This window comes from Heterocephalus glaber, unplaced genomic scaffold, assembly GCF_053883595.1.
Source record: "Heterocephalus glaber isolate CG9 unplaced genomic scaffold, H.glaber_assembly_v1.0 deba00001104, whole genome shotgun sequence".
Lineage (NCBI taxonomy): Eukaryota > Metazoa > Chordata > Mammalia > Rodentia > Bathyergidae > Heterocephalus > Heterocephalus glaber.
The window spans coordinates 327,893-355,578 of record NW_028258193.1 but is presented as its reverse complement, the minus strand read 5'-3'; the positions used below and the strand labels follow the sequence as shown (position 1 = coordinate 355,578).

Below are 27,686 nucleotides of genomic sequence, written 5' to 3'. Positions count from 1 at the left end.
GTGATGGGATGGGACTGGAGCGCTCATAAGAGGCCAGGGAACCACCTTCCCCTCCACCCTGTCTTTCCCAGCTGAAATGACACCCTCTGCAGCCCAGAAGAGCCTTCCCCAGCACCTGACTGTGCCAGTACCTGATCCTGGGACTTCAGCTAACAGAACTGTGAGAAAGAGATGTCTGTTCTTTAAGTGTCCATCTAGGGCTTCTATTGCCACGGTTTGAGAGGACTGAGACAACCAGAAACTCCAGCTTTGCAATAGTAGGTTTTCCAGAAGAAAGGGGAGGGCATAAGAATGATAGCCAAGAAGTGCTCTGGTGCCCCCAAACCTCCCCTGTTCTGTGTAGCTCAGGACTGCACCTTCTTTCCCAGTCAGAAGTGGGCTTTGTTCTTTGCTGAAGACACAGTCAGGGTTCCCGGCGAGGCCCCCCTGCTGATAGCAGGACAATTGGCCATGCTGTCCCCTATCCATTGCCTGGGCGTCCCAGCCAGTTCCCCAGCTCTAACAGCCTGCACTGGTCCCCATGGCTGCCTGCATCGTAATAACATACTTGCTGAATGATGTCTATTTGTAGATCATACCACACCCATGAAGCCAGGGAGCATGCTGTCCCATGTGTACTTTTAGTCTTGCACCACGGCCTAGTGTTTGACACGTAGCAGGACTCTGTAACTGTTTGTTGAATGAAGAATATTCTAGGGTTGGGTTCCTAGTTCATTGCTGTCAACAGCCTTCCTTTGTGAATCAGGTCGAGGTGAACCTGTAAGGCATGATTAAAGTAGCCAAGTGAGCACCAGTGAGCCTAGCATCCAGCCTGAGGTGACACTGGTTTCCATGAGTAGACCTACTCCGTCACCTTCTATCTCATGCCCAGCAGGTGATCCTGCCCTGATGCCTTAGAGGAGACAGCAGCAGCAGACCTGGGCTTCTCTCCAGGGGCAAAGCCCTTGGTGCAGTGTGACAGCCATCTGGCTCTTTTCGGTGACTGGGGCCACCACCTGCAGTCTCTGGAGACATCGTTAGGACAGTGTTGGCCTGAGACCTTGGAGAGGCAGAGTTGTGGCTCCTTCCCATCCCTTTCCCTCAGCACCTTTACATAATTACAAGTATGGCACACGTCATTTCAGTTTAAAATTTTTATTTTGAAATTCTAAGATATATGGAACACCCTCTGCATGCCTTCTCTTATTAGGTTATGTGGGAGGACTTGAAACAAGAAGGTCCAGTGTGAGCACGGGCTGTGGGTCAGGCCCACCTGAAATGAATGCAGACTCCCAGGAACTCTCTGGAGCCCCGAGCCTTGGCAGCTACATCTAAAGCCAGTCCCAAAATATCTGCCTCATGAGACTGTGGGGAGGAGTGAACAGGCTTTGTGCCAAACTTGTACATAGAGACATTTAACTTTTGTAAATCTAACTGTAGGCTCCCAGCAAAGAGCAGGTATTTGAAGATGCCTCCTCCTTCTGACCAAGATGTCTGGTTCAAAGACACACGTGGCTCCCTCACAAGAGAGCAGGCAGTTGCCCTCCCCATTCTGGAGCAGTCTGCAAGCCCCGTGGCCAAGTGGTTCCATGGCGTGGTCACTGCAAGTGTCCCTGATTCTCACACTCCATGCTCTTCCTAGGCCTTTGCGTGGTACCTGGAAATGTCATCCTGACCAAATCCAGCATGCTGAGGATACTTTAAATCCAGGCTCCACCTGTCTCGCTGCTCTGCAGTCCACATTTGGTAGATGGCTTCCCTATTTTAGGGCAGCCCAGAGTACCATTGCCTACAGCTACAGATGTGGGTGAGGCATGGAGTCAGGGATGTCTTGGATCCTGGTCCTGTGTAGCTTGTCCCAGGAGGCAGAGTTCATAACCTGAATCTTTCCTTTAGAAGAAAGGACTCAGAGACAGAAAGGTGAACTTGGCCTTCCAAGGGGACTGACGTCTTTGTTTCCCATGATGTTTCTCTCATGTGCCCTGGTGGCTCTGAGCATCTCCATGGATGCACAGGCACCCATGTGGAAGTCTATGCTGGCCCTGCAGGGAGCACAAAATACAAGGCCCATTCTCAGCTGAGAAGGCCCTTCACCACACTCTGAACATAAAAGTTAGTTTGAATTATTATCCATTCCACCAGCCATTCATCATTTTCAGGTGAAATCAAAGGCAGCATGTTATTCCTATTATTTTAGCTGAATATTTAGTTTTCTCAGAGAAAACTGGCCTCCTGAATCTTGGTAGAGAGGAAGAAGGAAGATTTGGTTTTCATTCCCTGTGTCTAAATTCATCCAGTCAGTGCAGTACTGTCTGCACAGGAGCAGCAACTCAGGTCTGCACTTCCAAGTGGGCACAGGCCCTAAAAAAGCCTGCTTCAGTGGGAGCTCTGAATAACTCAGCAAATCCCCCTGCTGAGCTCTGAGTATCTACACCCATGTGCAGAGATCCCTGAACACATCCTTTGGAAATAATCCACTAAAAAATGCAGTGATTATAGACAGGAAAATGTTCTTTGTATAAATGTATAACGTAGAAATGTCTTTGCCCTTCAGAAAATTAAATTCCCACTCTTTTATGTTGTGTTTGAATTTACTATCGTTATATAATTGTTGAATGTCCTCTTTCATTTTCATCTGTGAAATGCAATTCCTCCCAGTCATCAAAATATAAAATAAGTGTTCTTCAGTCACCTACAGAGGGACTTCTGTGCACTGTTTTCAAACTGTGAAACATGAGAGCATCATTTCACATTGTCCTGTGCTCCAAGTGCACTTTGACAGCAACAGTGCTAGGTCAGTAATGAGGCACAGAAAGAGGAAATCAGTTGGCTAATTCCCAGAGGCTTATTTGGAACTGATTAAAAGTCCTTTGGGCTCCAGACGTCTACTCTGCCTCCTTTCTGCCTGGCTTTTCTTTTCTCTTTTCACCTTGACTGCAGGGAACTGTAGCTGCCTCTTGGTTTGCAACCCCAGAGGTCATACACTGCAGCCCCCTGGTGTGTCCCCGAGCCTCCCAGACTGCTGCTCCAGGGCACGGAGCCTCTGCATGGGCTTGGTGTGTATGTCTGAAAACATGTATTTTCACTTAAGTACGCAGTCTGGTTTGAATAGTGTGGTGCTGTCCTACTCCCTTTCTTGCGTCTGTCTGTACTCTCCTATTGTAGTTGAATCACTTCAGTCTATTTCACAGCACTGACCACATTTTGCTCATTCATTTCTGTGGCAGAAACCAACCGTGCCCAGCATCCATTCTTCTTCCTTGTCCCAGTAATCCGTGGGATGAATTTTAACTTGTACCTGGGCATGGCCAGGTAATTATCTTCTGGCCAGTGAAGTTCTTAGGCTGGACTTCCAGGCCAGGCCTTACAAGGAACCCTTCTCCCCTTTCTCCTGGCCTGGTCCCTAAGGGCAGAGCATAGCGACATTGTTGTGGAAAAGACTGCTATTAGGTGGCACTATTAGCAAGAAGCAGAAGAGCAAGACTAGAGGACTGGTCTTAGCTGACCCTGTAGGCACAGCCACCTCCAAACCTTATACCTTTACCTAGTTCCTATGATGATGACATCTATGATCCTACACATAGCGCCTGATGGGCAGCCATGGAAATTGCCCTGAGAGGAAGAGTGCTTCCAGAATACCAATGTGGCAGCAAAGAAGGGTCCTATCTCCTACGTCCTCTCAAGCCAGCAGCCCCACCGTGCTGTCTCCTTGCCTTACCCATGGGCGTATGTGTCATCTCACTGTTTTATTTTGCGTGTCTGTGCTCATTGAGTTTGAACAGCTGTCTATATACCCATTGCCTTTGAGACTCCCCTTTCTGGTGGTTCTACCATTCCTGTCATTTTCTCATATTCTGTAGGATTCTTTTCTCATTGACCTGCAGGAGTTCTTTGATGCAAATCCTTTCTCTATTCTGGACTTTTGGACGATTGTCTTCCAGAATTCCAGCTTTCTCTTCATTGTGTTTATTGGTCCCTCAGTGAGCAGAAATGGCAATTGTAGAGATGGGACACAGCTTAGAGGCAGAGCATCTGCCTAGAAATGGTAATTGTTATATTTTTACATCCAATATTTGGCCTGATGATTTATACTCTCGGGGTTTTAGTTAAAAAAAACTCTTTCTCCTTTCTTAGATCTCAAAGCTCTACATTTTGTCCTATTGGCTTTTTGATTTTTGTTTACACTGGAATGCTTAGTCCAGCCCAAGTCCATATTTGCCAGGGCAAAATTAAAAATCCAGCTTCATTTTCTTTCTGCATATAATAATCAAAGTTCTCGACCCTAAACTTTGGGAAACCTGTCTTTTCTCTGTTATTGTCACTCAGTTCTTTTTTGGTTTCATTTGCATGAAATGTCTTCTCCCAGTGTTTTATTTCAATCTCTTTTGTCTCCCTGAATCTAAAATCAGTCTCTTATAGACAGTCTTTGAATGGCTGTGGGCTCATTTCTGAATCCTAGTTTGTTTTGTTGGTCTGTGTTTTCTCCAACAGCAGGACCACACAGCTGTTGCCAACATGGTTTTTGTTGTGGCTCACCATGAGATTGTCCCCATTTGCATCTATATTTTAAAACTGACTTTGCTATTCTTGTATTTTTGCTTTTCTATATAAATTTAAAATGATGTTTTTAGTTTACCTAAAATTCCTGCTGAGATTCTTATTTGCCTTGCAAAGTATGGATTTGAGCAGTACTGACATTTTTACACTGTCAAATAATCCCATCTAAAAACATATGCCTCTACTTGTTCATGTCTTTTTTACCCTTCAGCAGTGTTTTAAAATATTTCTTCATAAAGAGCTGCTCTATTCTTTCATAGGGTAATTCTTGATTCTTCATTCATTAGATACTCTTTTCCTTTGACACATATTTACTGAGTGCCTTTCAGCATTCTAAGCACTGAAGGGTGTAGTAATAAAGAAAACAAAGCAAGATCCAGCCTTTGTGGAGATGAGATTCTATGAATATAATAAAGTGCATTCTGTAGCTTTATGCAGATTATATCCTAGCATATAATCATACAGAATATGAAGGGACATTTTAGCACTTGTATTTTTATTGACATTGTAAATAATATGTTATTTATTACACTGTTTTCTAGTTGACTGTTGTTGAAGTAGAGAAATGATAATAGGCTGATTTTATGTGTGGTAGCCTGAATTTCCTATTAGTTCTAAAATACATCTATCTTGTGAAGGGGAGATTTTATGCAGAGGATCTTACCAACCACAAATAATAGCAGTTTATCTCTTTTTTCTACTCTTTAAAACTTAGTTATACCGATTAATGGGTTTCATTCTGGCAGATTCATACAGGCATATAATATACTTTCGTCATTTTCACCTCCATTACCCCTTCCCCTGCCATCATCCCTGGTTTCACATTTTGGGAGGTTTCAATTCGTGTGATGTATTCTGTCTTCCCACCCCCTTTCTTACCCACTCTTACTCCCTCCCCTTCCCTGGTCTATATCTTTCTTTCAATCTTTACACTTATTTCATTTTCATGTCTTATACCTTTGGCCAAAACATCAAGTGTTGTGTTAAATAGTAGCAGACAGCAGGCATCTTTGGCTTATTCCTGGTCTTAGTAAGAATTATAAATTGTCTGAGCTATTATCTGTTAGTTTTGTTATATTGCCTTTTTAAGATAGTAAGTTTCCTTTTATTCTTTGTTTTCTGGCATTCTTTTTCAAAAAGAAAAAGGTAAGCATAATGTTAAAATCATCTTTTGACACCTGTTGAGAGCACAGTTTTATTCTTCTCCTTTAGCCTACTGTATGGCAGTTTAGGAAAAGTGGTCACAGATTTCGTGACAGTCCTCCTCTGAGATGTCCCATCTCTGACCTCCCCCTTGAGTGTGTGAAGACATGGTCTGTGTGAGCAGAGAACGTGGTGGGAGCGGTGCTGCGTGGCCTCTATGCCCCTCACTCTGGGGACCCTTACATGCTGAAGTCTGGCTGCTTGGGACTGCCACACCCAGGAGGTCATGTGGCAGACTTGGGTCATGAGAGTGAACGCCCTTGCAGAGCTCTCCCCAGGTTTCTGACCCACACATCCCCGAGCAACATGGGAATACTTTTAGGTGTCTGCAATAACTCGAACATGTGGCTAGTTTGTTGGCAGATTTTCTGATGTTCATTTACACATGCATGGGATGAGCTATGCTTACTCATGATGTATCGATGTTCTTATGTATCATGTGGGATTTGGATAGTGGTATATACCTGGGATCTTCACATTAACACTCACAGATGAGATGGCCTGTGCTTTCTTTCCATGTTCTTGGTGGGGGGCATTGTTCAGCTGTCCTTCAGCAGAATCCTGGTCGACAGCCTGGTGCTGCCCTCTGGGGTCCACCCCTCCTCTTCCTCAAAGAAGGGGAGCACCGACTGGTACAATGCCTTGGCTACAGGGGCTAACCAGCCCCAGGACCTCTCTAGTGGGCACTTCCTCTGGTCCTCCAACAGCCTGCCACATTTTTCTCATTACTACAACATGGCCTGAAGCTCCTCCTCCCACCCTCCTCTCTCCTCTCGGTGCTAGACCTGCACTGCGGTCCAGAGCTCTCCCCATACCCTCTCTCACTCCACCTCTGCAAAGGCCTGGGCTGAAACCCTAACACTCACCCCAGCACCTCAGAGTGACACTGGAAACAGGGTGGCTGCAGTTGAGAATTAAGTGGTCATAGTGAAGCAGGTTGGTCCCTAATCCAATGTGACCCTAATGGGAAGAAGTTTGGATACAGACACATGGAGGCTGCTCGAGGATGGAGGCAGAGATCAAAGTGATCCACCTACAAGCCAAGGAACACCAGAGAACACCAGAAACCCATCAGCAGCTGAGGAGACCTTTGCAGATCCTCTGTGCAACCTTGGGATCTACGAACACCTTGGCCTCCAGGGCTGTGAAGAGCAAATGAGTGCTGCTGGAGCCACCGTGGGTGGGTCTGGTGATGGTAGCTGGAGCCAACAGCGCCCGTTGTCCCCAGTAGGGCTCCTGCCAGTCTCCGTGCTTCTTCCCTTCCTGAGAACTGTCCCTCTGAGAACTGAGTACGCTGACTTGGAGTGCTAGGCTTGTCATGGTCTTGGGGAGAGCAGGCTGTCAGGGCCACCCTGGACTTCCACCCAGGGAAGAAGCTCCTCCTTAGAACAACCGTGAGCGGGAGGGTTGGGGTGGGCAGTTCTGAGGCACCAGTAGGTCCTGAAGCTGTGTGCTGGTGAGGAGCTTGGCTAGGCTCAGGTATGCTTTCTTCCCACTAGAGATCACTGCCAAGCCAAAGCCGTAAAGAAGATTCAGATAGTGAAACTATCTATAAGTATAACTGGACCTGGGTTTTTGCCTTGTGAATAAAATGGTAGGATATTCGGCCTAATTCTTGCTTTGGTCAGGGTTTTTCAGAGAAACAGGACCTACAGGCCGTGTCCATACAAAGAAAGAGGCTTATAAGGCATTGGCTCACAGGAATGTGGAAATGAGGCTGGCCCCAGCCTGGGCACCCAGGGAGCTGATGTCCAGGGGAGTTCAAGCCTATGGGCCATCCGTGGGAAGGACCTCTTGCCTGGGGAAGCCAGGTTTATTCTCTTCAGGCCTTCAACTGATTGGACAAGCCCCACCTACATCTTGGGAGGGAATCTGCTTTATTCAGTGCCTAGTGATTTAAATGTTAATCTGATCCAAGACACTTCACAGAAGCACCCGGAGCAAAGTTTGACCAAATAAATGGGCACCCTGTGCTCCAGTTAGATTGACACATAATGTTCACCATCATGCTGTATATATGAGGAATGGTAGGGAACTGAGTACCCTGCAGTAAGGACACACTGTTCTGTTCAGAGACAGGAGAGGGGGTCTGAGGCATGAATGAAAAGAAGGTCTGTACGAGGTGGAGGGCACATAAGTGGAGTGTCTTAGCTACTTTTCTCTTGTTTCTGAGACAAATACCTGTTACCCAAACTTAAAGGAGGAAAGGTTTATTTAGCTCACGGTTTGTAGAGGTTTCAGTCCATAGTCGGCTGGCCCCCAGGCAGGGTGGCACATGGCAGAGGGGCAACAGTGCATGGCACCAGAAGACAACAAAAGCAGCACGGGAGAAGACGAGCCTCTTTCTGTCCTTTGTATTGTATCCAGGCTACTGGGATTCGGGCAGTGCCAAACCAATCAGTGTACCGATTTAGTAACCACCCACCCTAATCCCAGCATCACACACTCTAGGTTCAGCTACCTATGACCACATGAGTCTTTGTGGGGACATCTAGACCCAAATCATAATGTGGAGGCAAGAAGATAGGACCCGACTGGGCATCTGGTAGGAGAGCACCAGGACAGGTGGCTTCAGTTAATAATTCCATTTGGAATGTTGGCCATTGCTTAGGTTAGCTGTCATTGCCTTTGTCGATGATTAGTATTCTCTTTGAAGGAAGTGGCTAAAACAGTTGCTATAGCTGCTGTTGTTTGGGGTAAGGGAGAGAGTGACCAGCAATGTCACCTGTGTCATAGGAAATCAAGCCAAGATGTTCCTTCTGAACATTTTTCCTGTCAACAGCAGGAAATAGATTTTTACACCACATATGTGACCTGGCTATGTGATGCCGCCTCAGTAAGTCTGTGCACAGAGCCAGGGGGCCTGAATTTAGGTCTTTGGAAGACAGCTTGTGGCCTTGGGATTGTGAAAAACTCAACTCTCAGCCCCTGGTCTCCCACCACACCTTGAAGATGTCACTTCTGCTGCCTGTTCCTTGCAGATGTGTGCTACTGGCAGCGTATATGTTGTGCCCTGAAGCCCCTCGGAAGGTCTAAGGAGACAGCCAGGTGGGCAGCATGGACCCTGATAGAGCACAGACTAAACAAGACTCCACGGAGGTCCCAGCTGTCTGCCTGAGTCCCACCTTCATGATCAGTCATGCCTGGGCTTGGTGCATTGACAGCCGCGTTAACTTGAATGCCCAGAGCTTACTCACAAGAGGTACCCATGAAACCCAGAAAGAGATGAGGAGGCAATTTGCTCTCATGGAAGGAGGGAGGGAGATGCCTCCTTCCATCATGGACCATCTAGAGACAGACAACTCATCATCAACTGATCGGCAGTATAAACTGTTGTTTAAAATCCATAGAGCATTTACTGGAGTCCAGTGAAGTTTCTTAAAATCTGTATAAAATTTTATAAGAATGAGTGATCGCTTTGACGGCACATAAACTAAAAATTTTATAAGAATAGAAGAATACTGGTGGACATTTTGTTGAATCTCTTCAGAAGGAAGATGTGCTGTGACATCCATGCTGAGGGTTAACGGGACAACCAAGAAAACATGTTCCACCTGAAATATTCCAGATATGTAACTTTTCAAGAAAAGTACTAAGACATTCAGTGCATGATAGGAATTTTTTCACATTAAAAGCATTTGCTGAAACCAAGTCAAAGACCTAAATATAAGACCTGAAACTATGAAACTACTGAAAGAGAACATAGAGGAAACATTTTAAGACATTGGTACAGGCAATTTTGGGTTTTTTGGGGATTTGACCTCAAAAGCATAAGAAACAAAACCAAAAATAGACAGATGGATTGCATCCAACTAAAAGGCTTCTGCACACACAGGAAATAATGAAGAGCGAAGAGATAATCTACAGAATGGGAGAAAATATTTACCAACTATTCATCTGACAGAGGATTAATAATCAGGATATATCTAGAATATATATAAGAGGGGCTGGGATTTAGCTCAGCGGTTCTGCCACCTGCCTCACAAGTGCAATGACCCAACTTCGATCCCCAGTACAAAAAAAAAAAAAAATAGAATATATATATAAGGAATTCAAAAAATTAACAAAAAAGTAATCCAATTAAAATAGGTAAATAATCTGAATAGATACTTCTCATAAGAAAAATATACATAGTAAATACATAAAAATATATTCAATATCATCACCCATAGGGAAATGCAAATCAAAACTACAGTAGCACTTCACCAGGGTAAAATGGCTGTTATAAAAAAAATGCTGACAAGGATATGGAGAAAAAGGAACTCGCATACACGGTGGGTGGGTGGGTGGGGGATACAAATTAGAACAGCCATTATGGAAAACAGTATGGAGTTTTCTCAAAAAACTAAAAGTTAGTCTACCATATCCAGCAATCCCACTACTGGCTATATATTTAAAGGAAATGAAGTTAACATACCAAAGAGATACCTGCATGTACATGTTTATTGCAACACTATTCATGATAGCTAAGATATGAAATCAACTTAGGTGCCTACAATGGATGAGTGGATAGAGAAAATGTGTATGTAGAGAGTAGAATATTTTTCACTCTAAAGAATGAAATCCTGTCATTTTCAGCAATGTGGTTAAATGGAGGATGTTAAATGTATTAAGCCAGGTACAGAAAGACAGAAACCACATGTTCATTCTTATATGTGGAAGCTAAAAAAATTGTTGACTTTAATGTAGAATATTAACTAGATTAATATTAACTAGGGGTTAGGAAGGAAGGGGATAAAGGGAGGCTGGATTTGTACTGTGCACACTGTATGCATTGTTGAAATGTAGTGAACCCCATCAAGAGGCACAATTAAACACATGTGAATCAAAATAAAATATTGAGATCACTCAACTTATATTATTCAGGAGGAAAGATGGATTGGAGCTTTTTTCAACAATGGGAAAAGTCATTTTTGAGCAAATTCCACTCTAGTAATACCATTCACAGTGTTTTCTGGTGGCAGAAAATAGGTAAATCCTGAGATACTAGCAATGGAGTAGTTCATAAGTGTCCTTTTGAGGTGTGGCACATTCCTACTTAGTCTTCTACAATACTGGTTTGTAAGTATTCTGCATCTCCAGCTTGTGTGAATTCAGTGTCAAGGAAGCTCACATTCCTGACTGGGACCATCCATCCTGCTAGTGTATTATTTCAGATGCAGCAAGACCATGGAATCGAAAATCACTTCGCAATCACATGCCTTCCTTACCAATAACAGAGTCATGACTAGTGGTTGTGAGATAATCATAGGTCCAACATGACTTCCTTGGGGTCCCTTCTGATGTGGAGAATGCCTGTAATAATCACACACGTCCTTCAGTAGTACATGTACACTCCACCAAGGACACACACACAGACTGGTGCAAGTGGCATCTCCCCAGAGAGACTGCTGGACCATCCTGGGCCTCAGTCTCCACCCTGAAGGTGGAGATGGTGTTCATCCTGAGAGGACTCTGAGAAGCACCAAGAGAGCACACCTCCATGAGATGCTGAAGCCCATGTTAGTGAAGCTGAGCTGCTTTGCTTCTGTCCCCCAGGGAATTCCCTACTGTCCCAGCAGGGCAGAGTGTTTGGTATTGAGTCTTGTCATGACCTCTAGGCAACCTAGTGAACTGATGGTGATGGAAGGTACTGAGGGGGTAATTTGCCAAATTAACTTACTGCCTATATCATTGTTAGTAGTTTGCACCACACACCCTCCCTTCCACTGTATTTCCCTTGATAAACAGGTGCATATGAAGTGGGGAGCCCAGGGATTTGCTTCCTAGCAGATTTAGTCCTTGGCACAAACTGGACTGCAATGCACCTGCTCCAGCCTGAGCCTCAGGGCCTTCATTTGACCTGGCCTCAGAGGCAGCACAGGCACAGGGTCTGAACAAGTTGTGCTGTGAGGAAATGTGTATGCTTGGGACCCTCAAGCAAACTACCCCCCCATACTGTTTTTTGCCCTTGGAATGAAAAGAACTATCAAAAAAAACACACCAATTTCTAACCTATTTCATTAAGCATCAATTTAGGTAAATTTCCCAGTTTTAATCTTTATGTGATCTACAGATCTTTCAAGAGTTTTCATTATTACTCTTGATTTCTTTTTAAATCTACGGAGGATTGCCCTGAATACATAAGGTTACTTTCAGGTAGGGAAAAATATTCTATTTTTTCTTCTTTTAATTAGAACATTTGAAATGCTATATCTATTTTGCTAAAAGTCATTCTAGCTTGAAGCATGGTAAAACTAATTCCAGTAAATACAACCTTCTACTGGTCAAGTCTCACAATAGTTCATGAAAATCTTAAGCATCTGCTAAAGAGTAAATGAGTTATGACAATTTTTGATAATGGCTATCATTTTGGAACAGCTAATGCTAAACACTTGGAGGAAGAATTGTAATAGCTCTTGCTTTAATTAAACAATGAACATTTCTCCATTAGACATCATGTTGGAATGATTGTGTGCTGGAGATGATGGGGAAATTTAAAAACAGGAGTGGCCTTATGCCAAGAGTTGGACCTGGCCCTCCACCGAGGAAGTAGAACCCAACTAGGGCGCAGTGATTCAAATGAGTGCCAGATTACCCTTCAGAGAAAAAAAAAGAAGCCAGTACAAACCAAGCTTGAACTTGATAATTATGGCCAACACACCATGAGCTGAAAATTCTAAAGATTAAAATCCCACCTGCTCCTGTGTTCCACATCCTTCCATGGCCTCCCTGCCCCTAGGCCAGCCATGTCTTAGAAGACTGTGGACTTGGGCCCAGGGAATATTCCCAGCTGGTGTCCAAGCAAGCTGAACATTCGCAAGTCAAAGACTGCCGGAACTGATGGCACCATCAGCCTCCTGCCATGTTGAGTTCTTTTACTTTCTTTCAGGGAGTTTCTCAGAACGTTACTTTGTCATGCTGTTTTCAAACTGTCTCAGGACAGGAGGCATGGATGGGATGGAGTCAGGCTGAAGTGAGATTAGAGAGTGGAGCTGCTCAAGGATCTCGGAAGATGTGCTCCCTGCTTCTGAGCCAGCAAACTAACATGCAGGGTTCAGCCAGAGATCAGAACTCCCAGCCCACCATCTGACTAGCAAGGAAGGAGGCTGTTCCCACCCTGCCCACTCAAGAGCCACTGAGCTCCTGGCATATGGCCGGGCCCATGACCCCAAGGACTATGCTCTGGCTGGCCCCAGGCATTTCTGCCCCTCCAGGAGTGTGAAGCTCACCCCCAGCTCTAGCATGAGTGTCCAGGGCCCTGGCCCTCTGTGGGTGCACCATCTTGGTTTCTCTTCACATGCAGCTGATGACTCCTACTTGGCCCCAGAACTGACCAGCTCTGGTAACCCCATGCACCAGCCCGAAGGATCAAAGCTCAGAGCCAGGTGGGACATGGAGCCCTTTCCTCAGCTGTGGAGAAAGAACACAGGAAGCCAATGGTGAATAAACATGGGGCACAGTAATAGTGTGATGTGAACGCTCAAGCACCAAGTCACCCTCTCCATTGTCTGCGCACACGGGACCATCTGCAGGGTTACTTGACATGATGTGGGGGTGCTGCCATTTTGCAGGCGCTCAGGAGGGCACAAACACATCTAGGCCTCTCTACTCCCAGGGGCCTCCATGGGAATGACTATGGCACCCACTCCCGGGCATCAGTGACCAAACAGAATGGTGAGGAAAACTCTTGGCAGCCATGAGGCTCCACTTGGCTTCTGTTGGTGCCACACTGATGTTTCTGGGCTCCAGAGGGAGCCAGGATGGGAGTGTCAGGCCTCAGACACAGGCCAGAGTGGTAGCTTGGTGTCAGGAGAGCAGACCTGTGGTACAGGAGCAGCAGACCAGCTCCGTGAGGGTGGCCTGTGCCTCTCTATTCTCCCTGCTCCTAGCCCTCTCTCCATGTCAGATCTCTTACAGGGCTTATTGCAGTCTTGGACACATGAAGTGTGATCAGAAACTATGGTGAATGTTTAAAAATTTTTTTTAATTATAATAAAAGACAACTCTCCTCAAAATACCTCTCTCTCTCTCTCTCTCACACACACACACACACATACTTTGAACACACCTATCCCATCACTCTTGCTACTTTCTGAAGCAGTTTTGGAACTCTTCTGTTGTGTCTTTAGTTGAGCTCTTGAGGCTTTCTCAATGTCCTGAATTGATTCAAAATGTTGACCTTTCTTGATCATTTTGACTTTGGGGAAGAGCCAGAAGTCTCACAGTGGCAGATCGAGAAAATAAGATGGATGAGGATGCACCATAATATTTTTACAAACCTGCCTTTCCATTGGATGGCACTCAGCAGCAACATTCACTGTATCTTTTATCACATTTCATAAATATGCTTGTGAAAGAGGACTCCTAGAGCTGCTTCAGAAAGTGGCCAGAACAATGGGATAAGTGTGTTCAAAAGGAGGGGGAGTACTTTGAAGGAGATTAATGGCAATGTGTCTTTTTTTTCCCATTAAGTTTATTGGTACATTTTAGGTATAAAATACACTTGCATTCATCATTGGGATCTTGTACCTTTACATGAGTGTCTTGGTTATTTTTTCCCCTTCCCCTGCCCCCCCTTCACCCCCTCCACCCTTCCCTATTTGCAAAGACTTTGTTTCCATTTTTTCCTTTTCTCATATATTTTCTTTTTCCTTTTTTCCTGTCTCCTACCCCTGCAACTTCCTCTACTCCTTTAGACCTTTTCTTCCTATTACACAGTATCAATTATACATTTTTAAAATTACAATATCAAGATCTAGAAGACATTACCACAGATTTTACAGAATTTTAAAGGATATAGAAAGCATATTACAAAAATCTTTTTTGAAATAAATTGGACAACTTCTAAGAAGTACCTTGGAAGACAAATTAATGAAACTGACTCTGGAGGACATATAAAATTTGAATAGCACCTATTAAAGAAAGTATATTCCTAGCTTGAAAACCTACCTATATGACAACAATAGGCTCATATATATTTTAACTGATAAATTATATCAAACATTTAAAGCAAAAAGAAAAAGTCATATAATCCTGTCAGTAGTTGGAGAAAAAGTATTGGACTAAATTCTACAGCTGTTCATGGTAAAAGCTATCAGGAAACTAGAAGTAGAACAGAACCTTCTGAACAGATAAAAGACATGTACTCTATACTTCCAGGAAAAATGCCTTATATGAATGGAGAAAATACAATGCTTTCTCCCTAAGGTGGGGAACAGGGGCAGATATGCCTACTCTTCATCTGTCCATTAAACTTTGAAACATAGGCCCAAACCAAAATAGTCTGGCAATAAAATGACACAATTAGGATAGGATTGGCAAGGTAGAAGTAAAATCTTTATATGTAGATGGAATGATCATCTACAGAGAAAATACTAAGAAATCTCTAGGAGCCCCTAGAACTTGTATTTGAATTTAGCAAGATTAGAAAACACAAGGTATATATAAAAATTCAGGTCTGTGTATACTTGCTATAAATGAATTGGATATTGAAATTTAAAAGTTATGTAGGAGCACAAAAGACCTAGAAAAGTAAAAAAGAAAAAGAAAACCGTATTGGAAGACATTTAGAACCTAATTTTAAGACTTCCTCTAAAGCTACAGTAATCACAGCAGTGTTGGTGTAAGGAAAGACATATAGATCAACGGAATAAAACAGAATCTAGAAATAGAACCACACATATATGGTCCACTGAGTTTTGAAAGATTATTTAACAGTAACATTTTATAGAACATAAACTCAATTCAAGAGCAGAGGAAAAGATAGTGTTTTCAGCAAATGGCAATAGAACACCTGGTATCTGTATATAAAAAATTAACCTCAACCCTTTATTTCCATACATGAAAATAACTTGAAAGGATCTATGAACCTAAATATGAAAGACTAAAACTATAAAACTTTAAGAAGAAATTATAAGGGAAAATGTTTATGAATTTAGGGTAGGCAAGAATTTCCTAGGACATAAAAAACATGATGTATAAAAGAAAAAAAATTGATAAATGAGATTCCATCAAAATTTAGAACTTTAAATGATATCATTAAGAAAATGAAAAGTAGTCCTTAAAGAGACCCTATTTATAATGCATATAACCTATGACCAGAATATATAAAGAACTCTTGCAGCGTATTAATAGACAACCCAATTAAAAAGTAGACACAAGAAGGTGATAAATAGCCAGTACAGCACACGGAAAGGTGTGCAACACTAGAATCAGAAAAATACTAATCAGTACAATAACAAGATTGAATTATACACTCATTAGGGAGATGAAGTTAAAAGTTTTAAAAGCCTTGTCATGACTTTTTCTTTTTTGTTGGATTCTCCCCCTTTGCATTTAATTTGTCATGCTCAGTGGATTCATTCTGCTGGGCTTCCTGAGGTTGTGATCCTCATTGTCTGTTCCTAGGATATTGTCTAAAATTTTTTGGAGTGCTGGTTTGGTATTCATGAAGTTCCTGAGGTGCTCTTTATCATGAAAGTATCTTATTTCTCCATCAATTTTGAAAGAGTTTTGCAGGGTCCATCAATCTGGTTTGGAGGCTATTTTCCTTTAGGGCTTGGAATATATCACTACAAGCTCTTCTTGCCTTGAGGGTTTGCATTGAGAAGTCTGCTGTGATTCTGATGGGCTTCCCTTTGTATGTGATTTGTTTCTTTTCTCTCACTGCTTGTAGAATTTTGTTCTTCTGTTGGATTTCTGTAATCTTAACAATTATATGCCTATGTGTAGATTTTTTTGGATCAAGGCTAGTTGGAGTCCTATATGCCTCACTTATCTGTATGTCAAGTTCTTTTCACCTGCTTGGGAAGTTTTGTGCCATCACTTCTGTGAACAGTTTTTTTTTCTGTCATCTGCACTCTCTCCTGTTTCTTCGTTGACTCCAATGAGCTTTATATTATTCTTCTTTGCATCGTCTAGCAGCTGCTGGATTGATTTCTCTTGGTCCCTTACAATTTTAAAGCAATTTTTCTTTTCCTGGTCACTAATTGCAATTTTATCTTCTATATCTGAAATTCTGTCCTCACATTGGCTCGTTCTGCTGTGTAGACTTTCAGTGGAGTTTTTAATCTCCTGGAAATCTGTTTGCATCTGTTTTATGGATTCCATTTGTTTCCTAGTTGGGATTCCATCCTGTTCCTCAGATCCTCTATTTTTTTAATCTGTGTCCTCTCTAGATTTATTAATCATGTCTTGTACTATGGGCACAATCTCTACTGTTATCAGAGAAATTATTTCTGACTTCATTTTTCCCAGATCCTCTTTTATTGCCAGTTCAGGGAGTCCAGGTGGTTGAGTATCAGAGTGTTCCATCACATTTCCCTTTGGGGTTGCTGTAGGTGATCTGGAAGTCTGGTTTTGAGACTTATTTACGTATCTTCTCATTTCGATGGGGTGAGGGGGTGTGCGGTTGGTGCCCATGCGGGCTCACCTCCTCTGGGCTGGGAGCAGTGGAACAGTGGCCCGGAAGCCCCTTCCACTGGGCTGGGAGAGGTGGAACCAGCAATGTGTCTTTTACTGTAATAAATTTTTAAAATTTAAACATTCACTATATGTTTCCATCATACCTCATACCAGGTATAAACATAATTTTTCAAAAGTTGATATAGCTCTCTAACTACAACAAAAAGGAGGAATAAATAGAAGCTGTGTGTAGTAAAAGGGCATGTGTTTTCCTGTGTGCACATGTGATGCAGTCATGCTAGAGAACAGACTAACAGGTGCCCTACCTGCATCGGGTGTGAAAGCAGTTACCGCCACCAGAAGGAGGGCACAACTCACATCCCTCTGATTTCCCAAGTACTGAGCAGCTCTGAGTAAAGTTCCAAATGGCATTCTGCTAGTCAGAGTCCCCAGACATAGCCACAGTTCACTGAGGCTGGACAGGGGAGGAGGGGGTGGCAAGGATGCTGTTTTCAAAGGTGTGGACAAGGACAGTATTCCTAGGGGCAGGTCAGCAGGGTGAGGAGCTGAGAGAGGCCGCAGGCCAGGACCTGCCCACCAAGGCATTTGGTGGCTCCCCAGCTCTCATGGCAATCCTACCTTCCGATCTCCAAAGTGCCTGTCATGGTGCTGCCCCTACCCCCAGTTGGGCTCTGGGGTCAAGATCTGGATTTCCAGGTGCTGACACCAGCACTTTTCCTCTGCTCCCAATGCACAGTTGTAGGGACAGTGATGGGAACAGCAAGTGCCAATTTGCCAACCTGGATTTTCCATTGAGCAGCTTCCTGCTCATTCCATCATCCGTATTCTTCAGAACACTCAGGAATAGTACTGGAAATACCCAACAGCAGGTGGGATGTGGCTCTGAGCAGTTGAAACAGACAAGGGGGTGCGTGCAAAAAGAGCACAGGCCGCTCCACCTGTGCCTGGTGAGGACCCTTCCTCACAGAACCTTGAAGGGGACCAGGGCCCTGCAGCCATGGGCACAGAGAGCATTTAACCGTGATAGGACTCTGCCCACTAACAATAGTTATGGCCCAGCAAAATGGCATAATCTGCCTGGGGCTGTATTCCAGAGATGAGCCTGGTTCTTTAGCTCATGTTCACTGAATTATCCTCATTGCAGAAGACAGTGAAGCCAGAGAGCACCTACCTCAGCCTTCAGCACCCCAATTCTCAACCAGCTTCAGGTGTGCAAAAGATGCCCATGCACCCAAACTGGCCTTCTGGGCAGGGGAGCTGATACTTCACAAAAATTCACGTAGCATCATACATTCATGACAAGAATGGACTATGACCTCACAGCAATCCAAAGAAACTACTATGATGTACTCACTGCGGTTTGGGAACTTTAAGAAAGAGTCATTTGCAAACCATGATATTCTTTTCAGGGATGTTCTTATCCACCGAGAGGACATCACAGAACACTGGGACCCCACTGCTGGCACTGGACACCACGCCCCAGGGGCTGTTCTCCAACCAGCATCTGTGTACCTTCATAAGCTGCTTGGGGGTCTGAATGAGGATCCTGTATCTAAAAACTGACTTTTAAGATAGGTACATGCACCCCTCTCCTTGTACACACTCATCAAACGCAAAAGCCTCCCTGTGGGCTTTTCCTATGGGACAAACATGCCTGCCACATCGTCGTCTGCCCCCCTGGGGAGCAGGGTGGCTGGCAACCTGTTCTCCAAACATGTAGCTCCTGTCTCCTGTGCAGAGCAGGGGATGGAGGAAGAAGATGTGCCCACTTGCTGCAGGAGGCAGAGCGGAGGCACAGGCGTGTGGGACCAGCGGGGGTGGGTTGAGGGGGCAGCAGGAGGTGAGTCCGGCCAAAGTGAGGACTAGGAAGTTACAGCTGTCTAGATGGGATCCAAACAAGCACACTCCAGTTAATCAAGCAGAATTATTGAGCTGTAACTTGAATAATTTTTGAAAAAACGTCTTGTAGATGTGGCTTGAGAGGGAGCTTTTAAGAAATCCTTTAGTGTGGCTCGCCCCTCGCCAGGAGGAGGAGGAGGAGGCGGAGGAGGAGGAGGCGGCTAGGCTCGGGGAAAGCGAGCAGCGAGCCGAGCGCGGAGGTGAGGGAGCTGAACCGCTCGCCCGCCGCCGCCGCCGCCGCCTCCCCTCCGCTAGCAGGAGCCCCGGCAGGCCCGGCACGCCGCCCCCTCGCCCCTCCCTGGTCGTCAGGCCGCGAGGGCAGAGCGAGCCGCTCCGGGAGGAGGCGGCCGGACCGAGCGGGCGCCCGCGGGTGTGGCGTGAGGGAAGCCGCCCGCCCCCTTCGCCTTCCCTTCTCTCCCCGTCCCCGCTCCCACGACCGCGGAGCAGCACCGTGTCGGCGCCGGCGGCCAAAGTCAGTAAAAAAGAGCTCAATTCCAACCACGACGGGGCCGACGAGACCTCAGAAGAAGAACAAGAAGCAATTGAACATATTGATGAAGTACAAAATGAAATAGACAGACTTAATGAACAAGCCAGTGAGGAGATATTGAAAGTAGAACAGAAATATAACAAACTCCGCCAACCATTTTTTCAGAAGAGGTCAGAATTGATCGCCCAAATCCCCAGTTTTTGGGTAACAACATTTGTTAACCATCCACAAGTGTCTGCACTGCTTGGGGAGGAAGACGAAGAGGCAGTGCATTATTTGACCAGAGTCGAAATGACAGAATTTGAAGATACAAAATCAGGTTACAGAATAGATTTTTAGTTTGATGAAAATCCTTCCTTCTAAAATAAAGTTCTCTCCAAAGAATTTCATCTGAATGACAGTGGTGATCCATCTTCAAAGTCCACTGAAATCAAATGGAAATCTGGAAAGGATTTGACGAAACGTTCAAGTCAAACACAGAATAAAGCCAGTAGGAAGCGGCAGCATGAAGAACCCGAGAGCTTCTTTACCTGGTTTACTGACCATTCTGATGCAGGTGCAGATGAGTTAGGAGAGGTCATCAAAGATGATATTTGGCCAAATCCCTTGCAGTACTACTTGGTTCCTGATATGGATGACGAGGAAGGGGAAGGAGAAGAAGGTGATGATGAAGAAGAAGGAGGAGGAGGAGGAGGATTGGAAGACATTGATGAAGAAGGGGATGAGGATGAAGGTGAAGAAGATGATGATGAAGAAGAAGGAGGAGGAGGAGGAGGAGGATTGGAAGACATTGATGAAGAAGGGGATGAGGATGAAGGTGAAGAAGATGAAGATGATGATGAAGGGGAAGGAGAGGAGGATGAAGGAGAAGATGACTAATCGAACACTGATGGATTCCAACCTTCTTCCCCCACCTCTTTTTTTCCACTTTTTTTTTTTTAATTTTCTCCAGTCCCTGGGAGCAAGTTGCAGTCCTTTTTCCCCCTCTTGTGCTCAGTCGCCCTGTTCTTGAAGTCTTCTCAAACACTGTGGTTCTCGACTTACTTTGTGGGGAGATACCTTGAGCAGAACACAATGGGAAAAGGGTCTCTACAACCTTCTGTCCTAAATTCATTTTGATCCCCTCCTGTCTCACACAAACTGTATGGAATTGACACCACCGTGCTCTGTGAGAAAAAAGAAAACCCTTCCACTCCCTTCGCTCTGCGGGAAGCTGGAGGGCGCTCGGCCCCTGTGTAGTAGTGCATAGAAGTCTAGCTCTTTTCCTCCTTTCTCTGTATATTGGGCTCAGAGATTGCACTGTGTCTCTATGTGAATATGGACAGTTAGCATTTACCCACACGTACCTGTCTACTTTCTCTTGTTTAATAAAAGAAAAAAAAACTTTAAAAAATGGGGTATAGAAGGTCAGCAAAGGGTGGGTTTGAGATGTTTGGGTGAGTTAAGCAGGCATTTGACAACATGGCTTCTCCTTTGGCATGTTTAATTGTGATGTTAACAGACATCCTTGCTGTTTAAGATGACACTTTTAAAATAAAATCCTCTCCTAATGATGACTTGAGCCCTGCCACTCGATGGGAGAATCAGCAGAACCTGTAGGGTCTTATTTGGAATTGGCATTCTCTATTGTAATTTTGTTGGTTTATTTTTAAATTCTTTTTTGTTTTCACTGGAAAGGAAAAGGTGATGCGCAGTTTTAAACGTTCAAAGTGTACAAGTTGCTTTGTTACAATAAAACTACATGTGTACGCGAGAAAAAAAAAGAAATCCTTTAGTGTACAAGCTATTATCCTTCTCCGAGCTGATGAAAGCTATCCAGAGTTATAATTTATGTAAATGTAACTTTTGCTTCACATCAATTTCCTCAAGATTGCTACCTCAGGGGAGTTGTGGATTTCCTTCATTTTTATTTTTAATTTTGAAAATAGTGCCCTATCCATGTGATTTATATTTAGCCACTCAAGGACATCCTGGACAGCTGACTTCCTTCTAGAGTATGAACATGGCTCATGGCAGCAGTGAGTACAGCCAGGTCCATACCCAGCGGAAGGCATTCCCCTCACAAGAATGAATTAGGGGAATTTCACAAATGAACTCTGGGTCAGGTTCTAAAAAATAACCCTCAATTTCCACCAGTGCATCTGCTTAACATGCAGTCACGGAGGGGAGCACTCAGTCCTGTGGCCTCCCTATCAGGAGGGAGGACATGGTGCCCACTCAGAAGTTGGAGTCTGAGATGGCTCTGGAAACATGGGTTTGGGTTCATTCTCTCAAGGGCAGAGCCCAGCCAGCCCCACACCAGGCTGAAAGAATGAACTGTGCTATTCTGGAGTGATTGTTGAATTTCACATCTTCCTCCAGATCCACTGACCCTAGAAGCACTCTTTTTGAAGTCTCACTTGAAACAAAACTGAGATTTTTAAGAAAAATAACAATTTCTGGTATTTTCAAATGTGAGCAATTTCAAGCTCATATTGATTTCTGCCAAAAATCAAATTAGAACAACTTCAGTCCCAGTTGTACCAAAGTGGAAAAAGAATTCAGTGCTGTTCCCAAGGAGCCAGTCCCCAGGATGTGGAATGGAAGTGCGTTATCTGTGTGTAATCTTGGTCCCAGGGTCAGTTCAGTGTGGTCACCTGTCCTACGACCTGCATCCAGCCTTCCAGCCAGTGACATCTTCATTATAAACAGAATGAAAGTGAACACACGTCTTAGTTACATTCTTGTCACCGAGACTCACATCTTAAAGGAGGAAGGTTTTGTTTTGGCTCATAGTTGGTAGAAGATTCAGTCCATAGTCAGCTGGCTCCAAAGCAGGGCAAAATGGCAGAGGAGAAACAGCTCATTCCATGGCAGCAGGAAGCAGACAGTGACGGAAGAGGCGGGAGGTAGATCCTGCCGGGCTGAACCCCCAGTGACCACCTCCCTGACCAGGCTTCACCTCGAAGATCACATGGAGCTATAAACTCATCAGTGAAGTGAGCATCATGCCCCCTGTCCAATCACCTCCCAAAAGTCCAACCTATGAGCACATGGGGCTTTGGGGGACATCTAGATATAAACCCTAACAAACTAAAACACGTGCTGGGACAGAATGAAGCCTAGAAGCAGCAGTTTTACGTAGCTGAAAGGTGGACCGTTTTGCTTTACATGTGTAGACCAGGGACCACCCTAATAGGCTCATTTTACCTCAGTGACCCTGTAATGACCCAATCTCTGAATAAGGTCACATTCTCGGGTTCCAGGGATAGGAATCCAACCTGACTCATGGGGGAGGGATACAATTCAACCCACAACAGTAAGAAAATGAGTTTTTGAGCTTGGGTTAGGAAGACCTGGCTTTGGGTGACATGTGTGGGAGGCTGAGCCTGCTTCAGCCCTGCATCCACCCCTTCACATATTGCTGTGTCCTTCACACACAGGGCCAGGAATCCCTCCTTTCAGAGTCACAGACTTCAGGAGCCATGAAGGCGAGATTCAAGTTTAGATTCAAGTGGAAGCCATCAACCCCAGATCATGGTCCCAGGAGAGCTCCCTCAGAGAAACAAAGGCTGCTTATGCAGTGCTATCATTCCTTCCCAGCCATAGCATCCAGGAGACACAATTTATCACTCTGACTTTGAAAATACCAGCAATCCATCTGCACTTTGGCCTGAGAAGCCAAGTTTAGGGCAAGCACTGATCCTTGAAGGCTAAGTTGCTGTAGCAAATATTTCAGAAGTTTTTCCTCATAGAAGCGGCATGCTTCTTTGGGCACATGCTTTGTTAGTTTGAAGATCTGGTGATATGAGCAGGGTACTGTGTTTGCACATACTGGTTTTTAAAGTGTAGACACATTCAAATTTTTTGGTTTTTGGTACCGGGGATCGAACTCAGGACCTTGCGCTTATGAGGCAGGCGGCAGCACCACTGAGCTAAACCCCCGGTCCTCACATTCAATTTTTGAATCTGTTCTAGAGCTTCGCAATTATAATACCCTGGGCTTTTATTCACGTCAGGATTGGGCAGATAAATTTCTAGCAGTAGTGGATGTGAAACTCTGTTAGCCAGGAGAAAAAGCTATCTTAATCTGGCAAGTTGTTTTTGAAAAGCCACTTGTAGTTGTGTGCAATTTTTGGAAGCCAGTTTACTATTGTAAGGTACCAGGTAAGGACAGACTTGGGTTTGGGGGGAGGAAGAGCCAGGTGGAGATGGGCATTACCCAAGGCTGTCTAGGGGAGGCTGAGGGAAGGGATCTCCTAGACCTCTTGGCCCTTTCTTCTCTCAGAGTCTTCGGTTCTATCCACTTAATTCAGGTCACACCTGTCACTGCACTAGACCTCTCACCATCCTGGGATGGGGCTGCACCTTCAGCTTGTGCCCTGGACTCTTGTGCAACAGATGGGAGCTCATGGTTCTCCCCAACCTCGACCTTTGCCCCCTTTGCAGGTGAGCTCTCTGTTTCTCTAGAGAAGCCCATGCTTCTCATGGATGCTGGGACTGTGAAGGTGGACACATGCTCTTCCTGGCAGGTGTAACTCGAAGCTCAACTTTGTGATCTGCCTACCTGTCTCCCACTTTACCTGAGATCTACCCTACCCCACTAAAATGACTACAACTTTAACTGCACTTTATCTGATTTATAGCCATAAACTTTTCCCAAAGTGCTGGAAACAACTTATTAAAATGTCACTAAGTGTTAAGATGGACCAGAAAAAATGTCACCGCATGCTGGGCTCTGGGTACCACCTTGGGTAGCTGGTTCCTCGTCCCCATGTGCCAGGGATCTGGTCTTCTCTTAGAGATCTGGCTGTTTTGGTGGCTTCTCTCCCTGTACAGGTCCTCAGCAGTCATTTGCATGTAGACACATGAGGCCCTGTCACGTGGGGTACAAGGGGATGATGTTGTGGCCGTGGGAAGAGGAATTGGTAAGAGAATCAAAGTCGGATGGTCCACAAGTCCTCATTTGAAGAATCTAGGCATTCAAAGATGTACAAACACAGTTATCCAAGTCCTCACACATGAGTAGAGAAGTAGGGAAGCCTTGGAAGCCCAGCACCTGATGTGGAGGGCACAGGGAGCTTTCAGGAGAGCTAAGGGGTGAGTGAAGGTGAGGTGAGTGAGCTGGTAGAGAGAGGTCCTCAGCAGAGCTCTGTGCCCAGGAGAGTGAGTCCTGTGTGGTCTCCCCAGGAGCAGCTGCCCAGATTGCTGAGAGGGAGAAGTTTAGAGTCACATCAGAGGGAGCCAGCAGCTGCCTCCAGACAAACACTGCTGGGCCCACCAGGGCCTGTGGGCCAGATGTGGCTGTCCGAGGACGGATGTGCTCCAGAGAGGGTCCCACCCATGGCCTGCACTCCAGACAGGGACACAGTGACACAGGTGTGGTGCGAGGCCCTGCAGACACGTGCATATTCTCCAGACAGTACCCAGAGAAGCTAGACGCCGGTCTTGAGAGTCTGCCATGGCCAGAGCTGACTGGATCACCTGCTGCAGAAGAAGCCCACGGCCCTGTCCTGAGGTCCGAGCAGGAGCAGTGTCAGGACAGGCTAACCCTAACCTCAGCCAGAGTCCTCCCTCAGGGCCACAGCTGTACCCTGTACCCCAAAGGCTGCAGGGAGGGGGAGTGGTGCAGGCACCCACACAGGCTGGCTTCGGGCCTTAGTACTTAGTGCTCTTACGGGGCTCATATATGGGGGGCAACTGGAGCCCAGAGCAGCTCTGGAGCAAAGCCCCGCCAGCCCCATGGTGCACCAGCCTGCCTTGTGATGTCCAGAGATTCCCATGTGGCAGGATAACTCTCCCGGAGGGAGTGCTGGGGGTATTCTCGGAGTCACTCCAGCCGTGTGCAGGGCAGCCCGGCTGTTCTGGGGTTTTTCATTCCCTCCTCAGTCCTCTCACCTCTCCTGTCATCTTCTGCTTGGCGGTCCTCAGCTACTCGCCTGAACATCCCTGCACTGATGCAACAGGGAATGGGTGTGTCTGGCATTGTTCACATCCCCCTGCCCGGACAGCGTGACAGCTCCTCTGAAGAAGGGGACTGGGGAGACTTGGTGTCACAGGTTTTGTGCCATCCTGTCTATTTCCACCCTCCTGGAGAGACTGTCATTTCACAAGCCCAAGGAGCAAGTGAGTCACATTTGCAAATCGGCCATGCACTGGGGTACACTTGCTTTGGGGGAGGCTGGTTCTGAGCTGTGCAGGACGTGGGACAGAACCCCTCCTGGACCCCAGCTCTGTGCAGCTCGGGACACCTTCCTTCCCCGCACCACCAGGCTGCACGGTAACCATTTCCTGTTAGTGTGCACCTGCGGTGGCCCTGAGCTTCCAGAGGAGGTGCAGTGGAGGTCAGGTGAGGGGCAGACGGCACTACATCGATGATCCTAGTGGGCCCAGTGGAGGCCTCCTGTGGAGGGATCTGGACAGGGGCATTCTGTACCTGCTGCATGCCTGAAAGAGGAAGAAGCCTGAAACGGTCACATGGCTATACCCTGCTTCATGCCAGAGCCGATTGAAGAAGGAAGGCTCCTGTCTGTATAATTAATTCTGACTGCTAAAGGAATAAGCAGTAACAAAGACGGCAGAGAAATCTGACAGAGTTTCTGGTTTAGATGACCTTCATCTACTAAGCACATGCGTTTAGAATGTTTGTGGCCCATAGCCGCCATGGGCCACAGTGAGCCCCGGGACTGAAGCACAGGCAGATCATGGCCTGGCCTGGGCTCCTCTGCCACAGTCAGCGAGGCACTGGGAGCAGTGACTGGCACCTTAGCTGGGGGGAAGAAAGGGTTGGCTTTACTCATCTGCAGCAGCCCTGAGACTCCGAAAACGACCCTGTGGGAGTCGCTTCTCATTCGACTTCACTCGGGGGCGGAGGGGCGGAGGCTGTGGAAAGTAAGTGGGAAGGCAGGCGGGCTGCTCTTCGAGGCAATGAGCCTGCTCTGCTCCAAAGCCTCACTGACAGGGTGGCGCCTTCGGGGCGGGGTGCTCCCACCCTGCATCCACACTGCCCGGAGCAGGGCAGGGAGCTCCGGCTTCCTGTTTGAGGAGGCCTGAGGGCTAATGGGTTTCCGGAGAGAGAGGCAGGATTTGTGTGCCCATCCCGAAGAGGTGAGCAGCCCTAGAGTGATGCAGCACCCACCACCCGGTCATCTGCCAGGCAGTGGCGCACGCCCTCAAGAGATGGCCGCTGAGGTCTGCAGAGCCACAAGAGGGCAGTGTCTGGGAGAGAACAGAGGCTGTGAGAAGCAGGCAGGATGGCTAGGGAGCCGGGCCTGTGGGACAGAGCAAGGCAGCACAGCAGAGGCCAGTGGATAGCGCATTGCATGCTCAGGCAGAGAAAGTAAAGCTGTAGGCACATCCGACGCAACTGTAGACTATTTTTGGTCTAGCTGAGGAGTATGCAATTGCTTCATTTGTTTTACTTGACAGTGTCTTCAGGAACTAAACCTCTTCATGTATTTCTGCTCCCCTCTCTTTAATATGTTTGCTTAATGCTTCATGGTTACAGAGTAGCTGCTATACTTCCTGGCATCACATCTGCATCCAAGACAAGAAGCATGGGGCAAAGGGGTTGATGCATATCTACTCTCTTCTGTCAAGAAGACCTACACCCACCTGGTATCATATGCCATTGGCCACAGCCCAAAATTAGAACACTTGTCCACTGCTGATGGGAGTGTAAAATGGGGCAGCCACTGTGAAAAATTGCATTTCCTTTAAAATTAAAAATAGAATTATCATGTGATCCAGTATTTCCCCCTCTGGGAATATATCCAAAGGAGTTAGGTATGCATCAGGTTCCTATATAGCAGCATGAGGCACAGGAGTCCAGGGATAAATGAGTGGACAAGCAGCATGGGCTCCGTTCACATGGTGGACTGCTCCCAGCCCTGGAAGCAGGGCGCCCTGACATGCCCCACGGCATGGATGCACCAGGAGGACAGGAGCGTGCCAGCCACAGAGGTCCCTGTGGTCAACACACACACAGGTGGCCAGGAGGGTGGGCCAGGGCTGGGAGGCCAGAGAGTTGGCTTCCACCGGGGCAGCTTCAGTCTGGGAAGAGGGTGTCCTGGAGTGGACTCCGGTGCACAGGCCTGTGCATGCCTCAGGATTCCTGTTCAGGTTCATGGTGTGGTGCTTACCCTGTGCGGAGAGCCTCCTGCTTCTTCTCCAC

The 27,686-nt window shown here is 46.0% G+C and overlaps 2 protein-coding genes across 3 annotated transcripts in view; both read left to right on the top strand.

Moving 5' to 3' along the window:
- The window catches only part of Erich1 (glutamate rich 1), a 116,977-nt gene extending 89,720 nt beyond the window's left edge, over positions 1 to 27,257 (top strand). Inside the window, exon 7 of one of the 2 annotated variants that reach the window (XM_087210066.1) lies at positions 23,830 to 27,257. In XM_087210066.1, the coding sequence (XP_087066192.1) occupies positions 23,830 to 23,966 (137 nt within the window). In that variant the 3' untranslated portion in view covers positions 23,967 to 27,257. Of the gene's footprint in view, positions 1 to 71; positions 10,010 to 23,829 lie in introns of those variants that run through there. The other variant, XM_021248192.2, reaches the window with a different exon arrangement.
- On the top strand, positions 10,030 to 21,301 carry LOC101714857 (uncharacterized). The gene has a single exon (XM_087210070.1). The coding sequence runs from the start codon at positions 19,115 to 19,117 to the stop codon at positions 19,871 to 19,873; it is 759 nt and encodes a 252-aa protein (XP_087066196.1). The 5' UTR covers positions 10,030 to 19,114; the 3' UTR covers positions 19,874 to 21,301.
- Positions 27,258 to 27,686: the final 429 nt, after the last annotated feature.

What these genes read in the sequence shown, in the direction of transcription:
- LOC101714857 (XM_087210070.1), top strand. Translation starts at nt 19,115, where the DNA reads ATGTGGCTTGAGAGGGAGCTTTTAAGAAATCCTTTAGTGTGGCTCGCC.